The 16509-nt window shown below is 41.4% G+C and overlaps 1 protein-coding gene across 2 annotated transcripts in view; it reads right to left on the minus strand.

Annotated features, from left to right (window-relative positions):
• Nucleotides 1-16509, minus strand: part of carmil2 (capping protein regulator and myosin 1 linker 2) — a 51864-nt gene extending 35355 nt beyond the window's left edge. For both annotated transcript variants that reach the window (XM_042108685.1, XM_042108686.1), the window contains exons 1-16: nucleotides 16348-16509; nucleotides 15503-15597; nucleotides 9214-9264; nucleotides 8185-8244; nucleotides 6047-6168; nucleotides 5347-5444; nucleotides 4971-5041; nucleotides 4403-4476; nucleotides 4080-4155; nucleotides 2512-2600; nucleotides 2195-2289; nucleotides 1845-1931; nucleotides 1335-1444; nucleotides 814-891; nucleotides 422-498; nucleotides 83-187 (exon numbers count right to left, since the gene is read on the minus strand). In XM_042108685.1, the coding sequence (XP_041964619.1) occupies nucleotides 83-187; nucleotides 422-498; nucleotides 814-891; nucleotides 1335-1444; nucleotides 1845-1931; nucleotides 2195-2289; nucleotides 2512-2600; nucleotides 4080-4155; nucleotides 4403-4476; nucleotides 4971-5041; nucleotides 5347-5444; nucleotides 6047-6168; nucleotides 8185-8244; nucleotides 9214-9264; nucleotides 15503-15597; nucleotides 16348-16384 (1325 nt within the window). In that variant the 5' untranslated portion in view covers nucleotides 16385-16509. The remainder of the gene's footprint in view (nucleotides 1-82; nucleotides 188-421; nucleotides 499-813; nucleotides 892-1334; nucleotides 1445-1844; nucleotides 1932-2194; nucleotides 2290-2511; nucleotides 2601-4079; nucleotides 4156-4402; nucleotides 4477-4970; nucleotides 5042-5346; nucleotides 5445-6046; nucleotides 6169-8184; nucleotides 8245-9213; nucleotides 9265-15502; nucleotides 15598-16347) is intronic.

Below are 16509 nucleotides of genomic sequence, written 5' to 3' on the forward strand. Positions count from 1 at the left end.
GTCGCATAGGTGTGTGTGTGTGAGTGTGTGTGTGTATGTGTGTGTGTGTGTGTGTGTGTGTGTGTGTGTGTGTGTGACCAACCTGAGAGCTGCCGGTGGGAGCTTGGTTCCAGCCAGCCCCATATACCGCAGCTCAGAGACTTTGCTAAAGAAGTCTTTCACACTGCGTGTCACCTCTCGCCCTTTTCTGTAGGCACGCGCACACACACACACACACACACACACACACACACACACACACACACACACACACACACACACACACACACACACACACACACACACACACAGTCATAATAGATATCATCTCAAAACACAGATCAAGCAAATTCAGCAATGTACAATGTACAGTAGTAGCAGTACAATGACTTGATAAAACTCAAAATCAAAGGAGTACAAAACGTCAAGGCCGTGCGCTTACCTGTGGGTAAAGGTGTTTCTGGAGAGATTGAGGTGACTCAGACTGGAGCAGCAACCCACAGACAATGACACGAAGAGCTGAGGAGACAGACATTGAAGCTTACATAACACACAAAAAAAGACATCATGCAAACACTAACACAACACGCAAACAAGTCAGACCTCATGCAAACACTAACACAACACGCAAAGTCAGACTTTGTGATTATAACTGAGTTACCTTGCAATATACTAGCTAATAACAATATCAAAACAAGATTTAAGATATCTGATTGTTATTTCCTTATAACAAAAGAAAACTGAACAATCTGAACAATGGATCTGTGAAATAACATTACTTATACATTCACAGTAACTGTAATATGTTAGCATGAGAAACATTTGGGCGCTCACCGTGTCCAGAGGACAGTCTGTCCCACTGAGGTCCAGGAGACACAGAACGTTGGGGCCTGATAGGAACTTGCAGAGAGTCTGGCAGACAGACAGAGACACATTAAGAGCCACTCGGCCTCTCAAACTCAATAGTGAAATGGCAGAGTCTTCCTAATGGAGTCACTTGTCTCATTATTAAGTCACTGCAGTATCGAGTGACACACAGAGACTGTCAGTCAAGATAGCTCTGACTCTAAACAACACTACAGTGCTTCATTAGCGGGCGATCCAATGACATGGGAGAAAAACGTTCAGTGGGGTAAACAAACTTAGAGAGGTCATCTGGGGAAGCCGAAAACACACACACACACACACACACACACACACACACACACATGAACACACATAGAAAAGCATTATATAAATAGATATAGACATACAGTATACAGGCATAGACAAGCATTATCTACACTGTCACACATAAAGAGATAGACACATGCACCGTCTCTATCACTCTCTCTGTCTGTCTCTGTGGCTCTTACCGCAGCCTCCTCTGTTGCCATGCAACCTGGATTTCCTGACAAATCGAGATGCGTCAGGCAGTTGGAAAGGCCGCTGCTCTGGGCCAAAGCATTGGCCAGATTGCCCAGCCCTGTAGAATACCAGAGAGAGAGAGAGAGAGAGAGAGAGAGAGAGAGAGAGAGAGAGAGAGAGAGAGAGAGAGAGAGAGAGAGAGAGAGAGAGAGAGAGAGAGAGAGAGAGAGAGAGAGAGAGAGAGAGAGACAAAAAGTCATGCTAATAAAGCTCCTTTGAATTGAATTGAATTGAATTGAGAGAGAGACATACAAACATAAACATATGACAACCCACAGGGAAGAACAGCTACTTAAGAACAATAATAACATTTGTAGTGTGCTTGTTTTACCACTGGCCTGATTATAGTGATGTGGATTGAGAGAAGATGTTTGGTTCGTATTCACTTATACCCATTCACCTATTATTCACCTTTATTCACCTATTATTCACTATGGTTGGTATTCACTGGTATTCACCTTTAGGGGAGAGAGACACCTTGGATAGGTACAGCTGGGTTAGACCATGGGGCAACTTATCCAGGTTCTGACTGAGGGCAGAAACACCTGTGCATAGGTGACAGACAGACGGACAGACAGAGAAGGAGGAAAAGAGTACTGAGATTATGGTGTTGAATAAGGAGCAGGGAGGTCTAATGGGAACATTATGAACAATTCACTCAGACCATTTAAGTAGACTACAGTGACTCATTCAATCATCCAAATAGGAAATCTCCAATTCTGGGGTTATAGGTGTTGACAATGACAAACTTTGTGTACATGGATGTTTTACACCGACAACAATAGCCATACATTTCGGAAGCATTCACCTTTGTCCTCAATCTGATTGGCTGACAGGTTGATAATGTGCAGTGCAGGGCAGGTGCGGTCTTTCATAGCCAAGCCCATCTTCACAGCAAAGTCCCTGCAGGGCAGTCAGCAGAGACAACATGAAAATAGTAAACAGTCAGAGTTCTTTTTCTTCTCCCTCCCAAACTGTTACACCTCCTCAAATTCTTCAGTAGTGAGGAAGCCCAATAATTCTAGGGTGCATGGTGGGCGGTATATTTTAAGGGAAAGCACAGGGTATACACATATATAGGATTTGTATGATGGGCTTAATGTGAAACTGGGGGAGCCCACTCACAGCTTCAGGCCACTGTTCTCCAGGCAGAGCTCTTTCAGTGTCTCAGACCGGTTGATCATGTAGAGAATCTGCTCCTGCACATCCGGAGGCTGAAGAGACAGAGAGAGACACAGCACTCCTCTGTCAAGGCATGAAACATACACTGCATGCTCATGATGAGTATAGCTATGAGATGAGAGTGAACATTGGGGATATATTTCATTTTAGTAGCGTTTTAGTTGCAACGTGCATTAATGATTGATTTATGAATTATTGCACTGTGCATATTGTTGAACATATGCTTACAAAATGTACCAGGGTTGCTGATTGTACACATTCTTCCTGGGTGTCAAGTTACTATTGCATAATTCACAAATACAGTCAACAAAATGACAGGGAAGGGCTTAAACTTTCTGCAAGTGGTTACACGGCAGTGCATTCTGTGAGTGAAGCTTGCTTTGCTCAGGGAAGTTTTCCTGTTTCGTCTCAGTCAAAGCCAAACCACAACCAAATAAACAACATTTGAATTTCCTCTCCTTCTGATGTGAATGCATCCATAGACCCATGTGTGTCCGATCTGCCCTACACATTAACACATTACACGTACACTCTCTCGGGGAGACTACATGTGGAGTCGCTTGAGGACTTAATGCATAATGACACGGCGCGTGGAACACATTTGCACTACGCAGCTTCTAGCATTTGCCCTTCAGCCAAGTCTCATCAACAAGGGGGTAATAGAAAAATCCTTTTCACTTTTGGCACCACTCAACTTTTGCACTGCCTTGAGAGCATGCTCAGAGCAGAACAGTTGCGCAAATCATAGTGGTGGCCAGACTGGAGAATATTTACTGTACTTTTAAGGGGAAAAGCAGACTCATGAGTAGAGGTAATAAAGGCACTGTTTGTGTTTATCATCAAGCTCTACTCTGTGTTTGTTGTGTTTATCATGGAGCAATTAGGTCAAAACACTTCCACTGACCTATTTGTTGCTGTTCAATAACTGTGAAAATACACACACACACACTTCAAGCAGAAACCTGTACTTTCCTGAAGGTTATCTCTCCCACTCTCTAATCAGCATAGGGCAGGGGGCTATCATCTCTAATGGGTGCTGTGGGAAAGCCCTAAAGCTATGATGTCAATACCTGACGCAGGTGGCCAGCAGCAGGGCAGTAGCAGCAGGCAGTGTGCTATGGACCCAGCACTTGAGCCCTTGAGCCCTAGTGTGGGCTCTGACTCTGAAGGAAACACGAAGCAGCACTCCCCACTCCTCACTCAAATTTGATTGTTATGAATGTGCACTAAAGGAGTCCTCTGTCACATCCATACAGTATGTCGTCACTTTCCTAAAATAATGGCATAAGTCATTTTTTTTTCAGGTTTTTCAGAAAACACAAAAAAGTTAACCAAAAATTTAATGATGATGACGATTTTGACAAAAAAATATTTTTTGTCAAAACATTACTCATGCCATTATTTTAGGAAGGTGACGATGTGTTTTATAGTGCTGCTCCAGTATAATCACCTAACTCAAGAGAACACGTGAGGTTTTACTATCAGTTTTTCATTGCTCACTCAAGACATACCACTTTGAAGTCCTTGCTAGAGATCTTGGTAAACCACTCATTGAATGACAGGGCAGCCACAGCCAAGGCCAGATCCCTGATGATGAGAAACAGAGTAAGTTGATGCTTAGTAATCAAGAAGAGTGTTACATTATTAAGTGATGTCAAAAGCTTGGCAAAAGCTTGTCTCCAAAGTGGACTTAGAAAACATATGAACCCTTTCACTTTCACATGATTAGTAATCACAGTACCTCAATAAGAGAAGAATCATCTATATAATAGGATCGTTGGGATTCGCCCAAAAGAAATCAACAAAGTGTAAAAAGGAATTCTAACAAACTCACCTGCTTTCCAGGTGACTGAAGTCCAGCAAGTTGAACTCCCGACAGTTCTGGACATGATAGATATTGTCTACATCCTAATGAACAAAGAAAAAAGGACGGTGATCGATACCTGTTTAAAATTCTGTTAGCAACATGTAAAAAGGCCATTGTGGCTGAAAATAGTGACTGAAATAAGTGTAATGGAATGGTTGACTCATAAGATAAGGGTTCAAGTGGATCAATGTGTAAATGAATGGGGAAAGTGGACTGTGTTTACATGTCAATGACAGGATGAGGTCTGAAGTACAGATCTATCATGCATACAGTAGGAACAAATTGTGAGGTAAAGGCAATCCAGATTGTTCATGGGTTTTTGTATTTTTGTTTTGTTTGTTTATTTATTTGTTTTTCCTCCTTTTGTATATGTGATAAAACTATAAAAATAAAGTAGCCTATTAAAAAAAAAGGGCGGTGGGTGCTGATATGAATTACAGTTAGTGTATAATGGTTTTAAAGAGTGGGTTTTGGTCTAGAATTGGACTGCGATGTGATGTATGAAGCCAGAGTGTAACTGAACAGCAGCACTCACCCACTGCACTTCCTCTCGGCAGGGCAGCTCGTTGAAATCGCACAGCGCCTCGTACGTCACTGAGAAGCCACCTACCACAGACACGGAGATGGACAGAGAAGTCGGACAGAGGGTCACACATAGATTACTAAGGGGCATCACAGTAGGCCGAATGCTGAGGGCAGAATACTGAAAAGTCCACAGCAGGGTAACTTCTTATAGAGGAAGGCTCTTCTAAAGAAAAAATGCTGCAAGGTACATGAAGTCTGGAAATCTTTAAAAACGTGACAAAAGGGACACACTAAAACTGTGTTCCCAGATAGCACCTTACAGCGCTTTAAACAGAAGCCTTTTGTATTTTCCCCCCTGAAGAATAATGCCTCAAGACTAGGCTCACCGCATGGCCCCTGCGTCCCGTTCAGGTGATCCTCCACGTTGGAGGTCAACTTCAAGAGCCTGTCCTTCAGGTCAGGGGGGATCTTCTTCAGCAACTTCCTGGAAGTGGAGCAACAACACACAACTGATGTGTGAGAGGCCAACCACGCACACAGACACACCAGCAGTAGGTACACTGCACTCAGAAACATTTTTTTAAAGGGTCACGTCACTTTTGACCATTTTTTTATCATAAACTGCTGAGTGTGAATTGGTGCATTACACTGGACAGCAATGCTTGTCATTTCAGTTTCACCTCAACTCAGACCTTACAATATAGAAAGTACTATAGCATCCCTACTAAGGTGACATTAACAACATAACTAGAAGTGTACTGATATATCTGAAATTTCATTGCAGGCATCTCTGTAACCATACACATTTGTTCGCTACATGGACTTTCTATGAATGACCTTGGAGCTGAACTAGCACACTGCTTTCTTTTGCAGGGCAGAAACACACACACAGGCTTTACAACACTGAATGCCAATGTATGTCACTGTTTTGGTGTGTGTTTCCTAGTGTTAAAGATCTTCTCTTAGAAATGTTTTCTACTACGGCGTCATATTTTTTCCATTTGCTGCCTCACCTGTCAGCTGTTAAGACCCAAAAAGGATGCAGTGAAAACATCACCCATTCGCTGAGTGTGGCTGTTTGCTTACCCTGGAGATGAATCGGGAAAGATCTTCTTCAGCGAGGCAGTCACATGACTGACCATGGCCTCTAGGTCCTCCACAGAAATGAGAGAAAGACAGTAGCTCTGCCTGTCTGTCTCAAGTACCACCTGACAAGGAACAAAGCCTTTCTTACAACAGTGCTGCGAGAAGTGATAAAACCATCTTTACTGGCTGTCAATAATACACTCTGAGCCACACCAAAACCATAACTGCTTATGTTTTCTACTATGATATGTATTTCCTGAGGAAAAACGAAATTGGCAAGGGAAACTATTAATTAATTTTTTATGTAGAAACTATTTGGCCTAAAATGAGTGTGCTCGGGTCCAATATCTGTTGTTCTCCCATGATGCATCTTATATTATTGCTGTCTAGTGTTCTTGTATTTTCACATTACGACAATTCCAAAATCTTTGCAAACATCCTAAGTGTTAACTTAGTGTTAAGGACAAAGATTCTCCATTAGAATGTAGTGAAAGTGAAAGGGAAAAGCCTTGAGTAGAACTAAAGAAATGGTAAGAGGAATGCTTATCAATTCAGCAAATATTCAAGAGCCGATCCATAAACACAAACCATTAATAATTTTTACACAAAACCCAACAATGAAATAGAAACATACCACAATGAGGTTGAGGCACTCCAGATGATAGAAAGGGTTTCTCAAATGGGACAGAATAATAGACGCAATCAGGAGCACAAGAGTGACGAGTTTACGGAAACGTTCAGACATGTGTGCTTCCTCCAAAGAGAAGGAATATCCCCCTATATCACATATGCCGTTTCTGATGTCAGGAAACTAAATGTTTCACACTTTGAGGGAAAAAAAGTAACAGGATCTAACACATTAGGGCGGTAGGGTTTCTTCTGGTTGGGTCACAATACTGTGTCAGCCTTAATACAATATGGACAGAATGTGGATGATAAGTGACAATCTTGATATTTCGGTTGTGACTCAAATTTCCTGTGCTGCTTATCTAAAGATAGCAGTTCAAATTATAGCAGGCTACCACAAAAAGAAAGCTGCCTGCATCCTGAACAACACACAAACACCACAAAATGACAGCATGTTTATTTAAAGGATATATACTATCTCTAGTAATAGCATCATCCTTGATAAGTTATTGAATGCTTGACTGCAATGCGGAGTCATGTTATCCTGTGTTAAGTATCCTGTGGTTGACTAATGTCTTTTTTTTTACGCATCACCAACACCTCAGATGGCCCCTCCACAGTAGGAAAGTCTACAGCAAATATGTTCCAATATGTCACCCACTCATGTTTGTGGTCGTCATCCAGTGCAAAAGGGTTGTGATGTGTTTGTGTTGCAGCAACAGAGTTGTAACTGTTTGGCGGACATCCCAGAGAGTACATCAGATTTCATGGATCTCAGTTTACACTTGACTAGCCAGTCCAATACAACATCTGTCTGAATCAAAGCATTGTGGCAAGTAACATCTCCTTGAACTAGACAGACATATTACTGTTAAAATATTTGGCCACAGATAAGAAAAACAGAGACTTGACGCAAGCGATCTGGCTGGTGTTAAATCGCTCCTATCTTTTCATCACTTTTACTGAGAAACCAAATTCTGCAGTCTGTCATCATACAGGCCCTTTATTACCCCTGAAGCTGAGGTGATGGAACAAGAACCACCAAGACCACATCCTTATAATAATGATACAAAAAGGTGTACAGCTTTATCTATGAGGAAACTGATTTAGCCTCACTTTTGAAACTAAATGCATGCAAGGGGTCTGAAATCCAAACAGAAAATGCTTTACATAGCAGAGTCACTTTAAAGTGATATTACATTTTTCTGTTTGAAATAATATTACACCATACCTTACCGAGAGGCTTTGAATGTCATTGTCAATAACTACATAAATGTGAATGCAAAATAGGTTGGTGGACCACAGCATAATGTTTGGATAATGCTAGCAAATACTGTACAGTTCTGAGATAGCCACTGAATCTGCTTAACATGACAACTGCAAAACATATTTGCATGAAACACACTAAACAATGCAGTTCACTATTGCATGAAACACAATAAACAATGCAGTGCACTATTAAATACAGTGAAATACAAGAGATTATTTGTTAACCGTGAGAAAAATGTTACCTTTACGGGGCTTTCGATGGCAATGGCATAGATTTCCAGGTAGCTGAAGGAACTTTCCACCTGAAGTAAGAAATCAGACTGTGGTTGGGACTCAGTGACACCTAAGCTCTCACTATCATTACCACCATCACACACACTCACATATGGCTCATCATCAACAAATGAGAGAGCAGAGGTGTGCACAGGGAGAGGGAGAGAGAGTGGGGAGAAGGAAAGAGAGAGGGCAGACCATTGGTAGATGAAACTTAAACAGACTTCCCCGAAGGACCTCTGACCACACACACACACACACACACACACGCACACACACACACAGACACACACACACAATGACTCAATCAACACTGTTATCTGTTAGCACTTAGCTGTGCAACTAACTCCTCAGCACTTCTTTTCGTAAAGCATGGTGATTAAATGATTAAATATCCTTCATCTAACAATCAGTCGCACTTCTCAAGCTACTTTACAGAGTAACTTTATCTTCAACTTCACCCTTTTACACTGCTTTTTGGATCCCATTTTTGATCTACAAGAAAGGATTCCTTCCCACTGCTTTATAATGAAATATGCATTAAGCACGGCAGAGACTGAGGGAGGGACAGAGGGAGAGAGGGAGAGAGAGAGAGAGAGAGAATGCATACTTTGAGTTTAGCAAAGGTTAACTAAATGATCGATACAGTATTTATTTACCATTTCCCTAACAGTTTACATGGCAAGTATGAGGAAATTCTAATAAAAAAATCCTGTATAGAAGCCTATTTTGTTCAGAATGACTCTCTCTCTCTCTCTCTCTCTCTCATCCAGTTAATACTAGACTAGACCTGCTGACCTCTGCTGTTTGCTGTGTGCAAGGTCAGTAGAGAGGGAAATAGTGCCGGTCCTTCACTGGAGATTTTCCTCATGCCAAGAGAATGTCTTACTTGTAGCGTCATACTAGTCATTCAGCATGGACTCATTTCAATCCACACATTAATGGGGTAATAGGGGTATCATACGCACGCACGCACGCACGCACGCACAAACACATACCTTTACAGGTTGCTTGCTGTGAAACATATATGCTCTCCATTGAGTTATCACCTATATAAGGCAGACAGGAAGGCAAGAGTTAGAAAAGAAAAGAAATCACAGCCAAATTCAACCACATCCAAAGTCTGTGAGGTAAAGACCAATCACCAATCACATTAGATAAACAAAAGAAATGCAGTTCAGAAAGTCCATCTGCCTGCTGAGAGCCTTCTGAATCTGATGAGGAGTACATGTTATGGTAGTAGGCCTAATGTATGAACCACACTGAGGAGGAATACACTGAACTCAAAGGGCTTACAGAATGTGCTGTTTGTGATGCAGACACAGCACAAGAGTTTTAGAGAGGTTGTAATTAGAGCTCCATCTACTGGAGAAAATTGGTAAGAGACTTGATGACAAATATTATTTGTCAGACACTTCAAACAGAAAATTCAGGACTCCTTTAAACTTTCAGAGATTTGGTTCCATAAGGACTGTGTGTTCCTCTGTTGGTTCAAGAAAATAAACTCACAATGTAATTAACCGGAGTCAAATCCCTTGTTTGTGTACGCAAACCTGGCCAATAAAGCTGATTCTGATTCTGATATAAAATACCACACAAACAGGATATACAGTATATACACTCACCACTACTCTAACCTAGACAGATTTCATTGTCTCTTTCATGATCAGATCTCATCTTAGTCTGTTCTAAGACAAATTGCTGATATTCAGAGCTAATACAATAATGTTCATTCTTTAGAGACAGCATGTAGTTGCAATACAGCCTCGAAGAAGGTCTGTTTTAGTGTGTGGATGTTTTTTCCTCATCAACATTCATTCTTTATTAGAGACCATTATCTGAAGAGCTCTAGAAGGCATTATCTTGTGAGCATACTGACTCTTGTTACTTAATAACAGTAAAATAACCATAAATTGAAATATGTGCTTGTTTAAATAAAAAATAAACATAATAAATGCTTTGATAACTTTTGAAATGGCAACCACTGTTGCTGCACAGTGCTGTAAAATAAGAATGAAGACAATAAAAGGAAATAAATGAAACGAGGAGGATTCTGACTGAAGGCGACATTCAACATGTGTCTCATGAAGGCTGAGGGACCTTATGCATTATATATAAAATATATAAATATATATATATATATATAAAAAAAGAGTATGAATGCTATCTAAATGCAAAAATGTTCTGTATTTTGTAATAAATTGGTGCAGTGGTTATTACAAAATGCTGGCTTTGCTAATCTTCTTTGATAAAAATATAATAATATGCCATATTATGTAATAACTATAAACAAAATTGATGATTGATGATTCATAAAATTGTTACAGATATTATAAAACAGTTTGTTTCATGCATTTTATCATTAAATCACAATGACTGCAAAATCCATTTAAAAAGATCTGCTCAGTATATTTGTGTGCTACATTGCTCAAAAATACATCAACTAGGGGAGCCAGAGATGGTTGAATCTTTGGGGGAGCTGTGCTGCTAGGTCCCTCTCTCCCATTTGCTTCCTGTCGATCTCTGTTACATGGGGTAGCAGTGTCAACAGTGCAACCGTAGAGAGGAAGGTCAGCAGCTACCTCTGCAGGTGGCTGGGACTGCCACACACTCTATGGGAGAAGCAACAAGCTCCCTTTCAGCAGCCTGGATGAGGAGTTCAGGGTCTCTCGCACTAGAGAGGCACTACTCTATACACATGGGCACTAGAGAGGCACTACTCTATACACATGGGCACTAGAGAGGCACTACTCTATCGGGACTTCACGGACACATGGGTGGCATCAGCAGGCATCGTGGTGACGTAAATAGAGAACAGAAAGACATGAAGATGCCCGGGTAGTAGGGGTGTGAATCTCTCATGTAAAAGACGATACGATTCGCATCTAGATACATGGGCACGATTCGATACAAGATAAGATACATGTTTATAAAAAATGATTCAGTACGATTCGATGCGATGCGATTCGATGCAGTTCAAGAATGGAAAGCATTCTGAAAGATTTTTTATAATTTGCTCAAGGTGCACATTCATTTTATATTATCAGTTATCATGGTTGTCAATTAGGCAACAAAATGTGTGAATATGATGATCTAAACTGAGGTTTGTTTCATATACTGTATTGAAATGAAAAAAGAATAGTCTACATTTCAGTCAAACACAGCAGCCAAATACAACATACAAATACATTTTTATAGACTTTACAGATTTTATAGTTATATCTGATTGTTTTCATGGTAGCCTTGTTGAGGTAAGACAATACCGAAATAAAATAAAACAGTGCTTAAGACACTCTTGGCCTTTTCTCATATAGGCCTAGCCTACCCTACAAGAATAAAATAGGCCTACAAATCAATGAACTCTCAGGGCTTATTTTGTTCCAACAGTAGACCTAATGCAGAAACCTAAAATGCCACAAGTCTGAGTGAATATGAACAAAATCATTGGCTAATAATTTATGCATCGTTTTAGCAGCAAGGGCCAAATTATTATTTAACATTAAGGAAATCCCTTCATCAAAGGTAAGGCTACTCTACAGACTATTACGACGGAGTATTAGGGCCATACATGAAGGAAAAAAATATTTTTGCCATGACGAGATTAAACTCAACATGTCGACTTTAAAGTCGCCATGTCAACATTAAACTCGACATTTCGAGAGTAAAGTTGAAATGTAATATCGACTTTAATCTTGACGTATCGACTTTAATGTCGCCATGTCGACATTAAACTCAACATTTCGAGAATAAAGTTGAAATATCAGGTCGACTTTAATCTCGACGTGTCGACATTAAACTCAACATTTTGAGAATAAAGTTAGTTTGGAGAGAGAACGACCGCTCGGGACGATTGAAAGGGAGGACGAATGAAACAATGCAACAAGTGCAACAATGATTCAGTGTTCGAGTGCAACAATGATTAGACATAGCCCTATATCATGTGGACAAAACATAGAACATATTAACCTACGTTGCTCAGCCAAATACTTTGCTGTTAGGTCCTTATCACGGAGTTACAGGCGATAAATGCGATGGTCAAAAGTAGCCTAAAGGTCATAGCGGTTTATTTATTTATTGAAGGCCTATTATTAAAGTGTTGTTCTAAACATTTAGTTGTTGCATCTAAATGTTCAACTTCATGCTTATGCACTAGAGACATACTAGGCGCTCTCCCCAATCCTAGACTTTCACGTTGCTTGTTTGTAATGGACGCAAAACAGCCCATTGCTGAATGTCTATGGAGGGACGAATGAAGCTGTCCTCCCGACCACCCCATGTAGGCTAGTAGCCTACTTGCACAGATATGCACACAAAGTGCATAAATTAAGTGCATGCACACATATTCTCTCACGGGATCAAAATAGTATATATGCTTAAGCTATAGGCCTACCTGTGTTTCTAGCCTCCTATAGGCTACGTATTGCAGGTGAGACATGGAAAAGCAGTTTTAGAAAAATTAGTTTTGCCATGTTATCTATCCTATGGAGAGTGACGCCCGTGGGTCATCAAGGGCAGTTATTTGGATGTGCAGTAGCCTTAACCACGTAAAACAGAGTGAAATAACATTTTGTATAGAAACATTATATCATTGCTACATATATTTTTCTAGCTATTTAGCCTAAACAGTATTTCCATAACCGCGAGACAGCACTTCACGATGACGGCAATGATAGTTAACAGACAAGACGCAATCTATCTGAATATCTGCATATTCTGAATATCGGAATATATTCCGTGCCACGTATAGTTTTAAAACCAGAAGTGGGGTGAACGCGGTGCTTGGAACGTAAATGAGCGTCTGAGCGAGCAGAAAAGGTTGTGCACCGATTCATAACAAGTAAATCGATGTAACGACCGGTTCATTTCAGTTTTTTTCCGATACGGGGCTTCACGTATCGATGTAGCCGTATCTTACACGTTAAAAACGGATACCGATACGTATCAGTTAATATTTACACCCCTACCGGGTAGGGTTTAACGCCATCCCACAACCCTGCTATGGCCAGGCCCATGGCAGAAACACCAGTTAGTCCTGGAGGAGGTGTGGGCTGGGATTGAGGTGGGTATGCGGCAGCAGGTAGGGTGGACCAGGTGGGAGGGTGCAGAAGATCAGTAGTAGTATAGTAGAAGATCATCTCCTGGATCTCCTGGGGATCTGGCAGGCAGAACCCCAGTGAATTAAGTTCTTGGTCCAAAGCAACTGTCTGCAACGTTCTAGCAAACCTCCAGATCTGGGTCAAGCGTGATTCACCAGTGTGTCCTCTGTGCCCTGGAGGAGGTTTCCTTGAGCACATCTAGTAGCTGCCTAACAGCGCTGGGGAAGAGCCGCTACCGCTGGCAGCATAACCTGCTGCTAAAGACCATCGAAGAGAGATGTCTACCACCTGAGGAACACCCCCTTTTGCCATGGTTGAGAAGCAACCCATTCCAGTGGCCGGGCTGTTCACCTCTGTGTCAGAATGGGGGCTGCAAGTGGATCTGAGGAGGCAGCTCAAGTTCCTAGACCATGTCACATGGTACTCCTAGAGCAGGGGTATCCAAACCTTTTGACTCAAGGGTCACATTGGGTTTTGAAAATTGGCCGGCGGGCCACACAACAAAAATATAATGTGTATATAGGCTATATATATATATATAATGTTTTGTATAATGTAAATGACAAAGTAATTCTGTTGTAGAAAATGAATTTCTTAAGAAATACTGTTCATTTGATGTTGTTTAATTAATTTATAAATGGTGCACTGTCACTTTAAGACTCTTTTGCCAGCTCCACTAGCCTATGGCTAGTGCTGTGTCTATGGCTCACAGTTTATAAATGGTCAGTAGTGGGAACTACTGTTGCCATCGCGATATCCTTTTAAAAGTTTCTTATAAAAACGAGATATCAATTATCAACAATAACAAGCCAGCTGGAACCTGTCACAGTCTCTTCCTCTTGTGCACGCTCAAATATGTTCCCAATTAAATGGAGTAGCATAACGTCGTTAGATCTGCTGCAATGGAGATAGGCCTACTATGTATCTTGATGTAACAAGCTGTTTTGACATTGACATGGTAAACGCTCTCTAAGAAGAGTGTGAAGCAGTTTGCAGTAGCCTAAAGTTAATCACAACGTTGTCTATGTTGGAATAGCGAGTGGCCTATGTTAACCTAAATAATTAAATGCACTGCAGGCCGGATTAAAGTTTGTGGCGGGCTGGATCTATGATAATCTAATAAATGCTCGGCGGGCAGGATTAAAGTGCGTGGCGGGCCGTAGTTTGGACACCCCTGTCCTAGAGCTTACAGTTCCCTGGGGGAACCGCATGGAGAAGGCATACAAATGGAAGCAGATCAAGCACCAGGAGCTTTTGGAACAGTGCAGGAGGACTAGCTGAAAGGCAAACATTTTGCTGCCCAGCCTGTGTATAAGGTTTACATGCTGTTTGGCATCACAGGGACTGCAAAGAGGAAAGCCATCAGGTTCTCAGGGCATCAAGCCATCAAAGATGTTTCCCAGCACATCCTAGGATGCATCATCAACTGAAGTCTTAGGTGAGTTGTTTCAAAGTCCGGCAGTCTCTTCTATGTGGACAGGAGAGATTGACAGGAAACGAATGATGGAGAAGGCCTGGAGTGGGATAGGGTTGGAAATAGGGTTGGAACCGAACCTGGGTTCCTGTGGTTGGGAATATTGTGCTAGAGCTCCCCCATTTCATGTATTTTTGACAAATAAAATGAACTAAAAAAGAATTTTCAGTTATCATGATTTATGATAAAATGTATAAAACAGTAACAATAAAATTTTTAGGAATAATAGGATCAAATTTGATTGATTAATAATGTCCCCCGCATCACCCGCATTTAGTAATAATCACCGCAATTAATGATAATTCATTACAAAATTTGGGATATTTTATTACATATTATGGGTTTTATTACAAAATAAAGAGAAAAAGCATTCAGGCTCTTTACAAATGTGGCAGATTATTACAAAATGTGTGTATTACAATAAAGTGATTGACATTTTACAGTTATTACATGATATGGTGTTTCAGACCTCCCTTTACTTAAACTGAAAGTGAAATCACACCCTACGTATCCTTGCAGATTTGACCTCTTCATAATCCATCACCCTAACTCATGACTTCTGACCTCCAGTCTCCATGAAAATAAGTGGTGATGGGAAAAAAGCTAAGGGACACTGATACACACACACACACACTGACTATTTATTCTGGGGCTTGGCGAGCGGCTCATATGTGATGTCTAAGAGTTGGGTGGGTGGGTGGGGAGGGGGGTGCTCACCAGAATGCGGTTCTCAGTTCGGCTTTTGGACTGAACCAGCATGACCTGCCGCATAAACTCCACCCTCTGCGGTCTCAACAGCTGAGTGATGGCATCTGAGAGACAGACAGAGACAAAGGGGACAAGCAGATATGAATACACACACACACAAGGTTTCACACTCAAACAGATATGAATGCGAATACACACGCAGACACACACACGGCTTCACACTCAAACAGATATGAATGCACACACACCACACACACGGCTTCACACTCAAACAGATATGAATGCACACACACACACACACACACACACACACACACACACGGCTTCACACTCAAACAGATATGAATGCACACACGCACACACACACACACACACACAGCTTCACACTCAAACAGATATGAATGCACACACACACACACACGGCTTCACACTCAAACAGATATGAATGCACACACACACACACACGGCTTCACACTCAAACAGATATGAATGCACTCACACACACGCACACCCACGGCTCAAACAGATATGAATGTTGGATGACATGAATGGATGACATTCTAATCTACATGGCAAAAGAATGAATGTTGCTTCCATCTACTATCAGAGAGACGTATCTCACGTCAGTGATATCTCACATCAGTGATATCTCACGTCAGTGATATCTCACGTCAGTGATATCACATCAGTAAAGCGTCAATGAAAACCATACTGTGCCATGCATGAGCACTAAGACTAGGGCGTGTATGGTACAACCAAGGGCCACTAGAGACAGGGCAGAACAGAGACTACAGGCAAACAACACAAGCAGTTCAGTGGTTACAGGAGAGAGTCGGCAGGTGGAAGAAGCATACCTTGAACAGAGTAAGGCACAGTAGAATGAAGCGCCATGATTTCAGCTGCGGTCCTCAGCCGGCCCGAACAAGAGGGGCGGCCAGCACAGGTCGTACAAGTTGTAGAACGTTAGGGAGAGAAACACACTCACACACACATCCTGCACCACATGCAGTGAACGG

Source organism: Alosa sapidissima, chromosome 11 (genome assembly GCF_018492685.1).
Source record: "Alosa sapidissima isolate fAloSap1 chromosome 11, fAloSap1.pri, whole genome shotgun sequence".
Lineage (NCBI taxonomy): Eukaryota > Metazoa > Chordata > Actinopteri > Clupeiformes > Clupeidae > Alosa > Alosa sapidissima.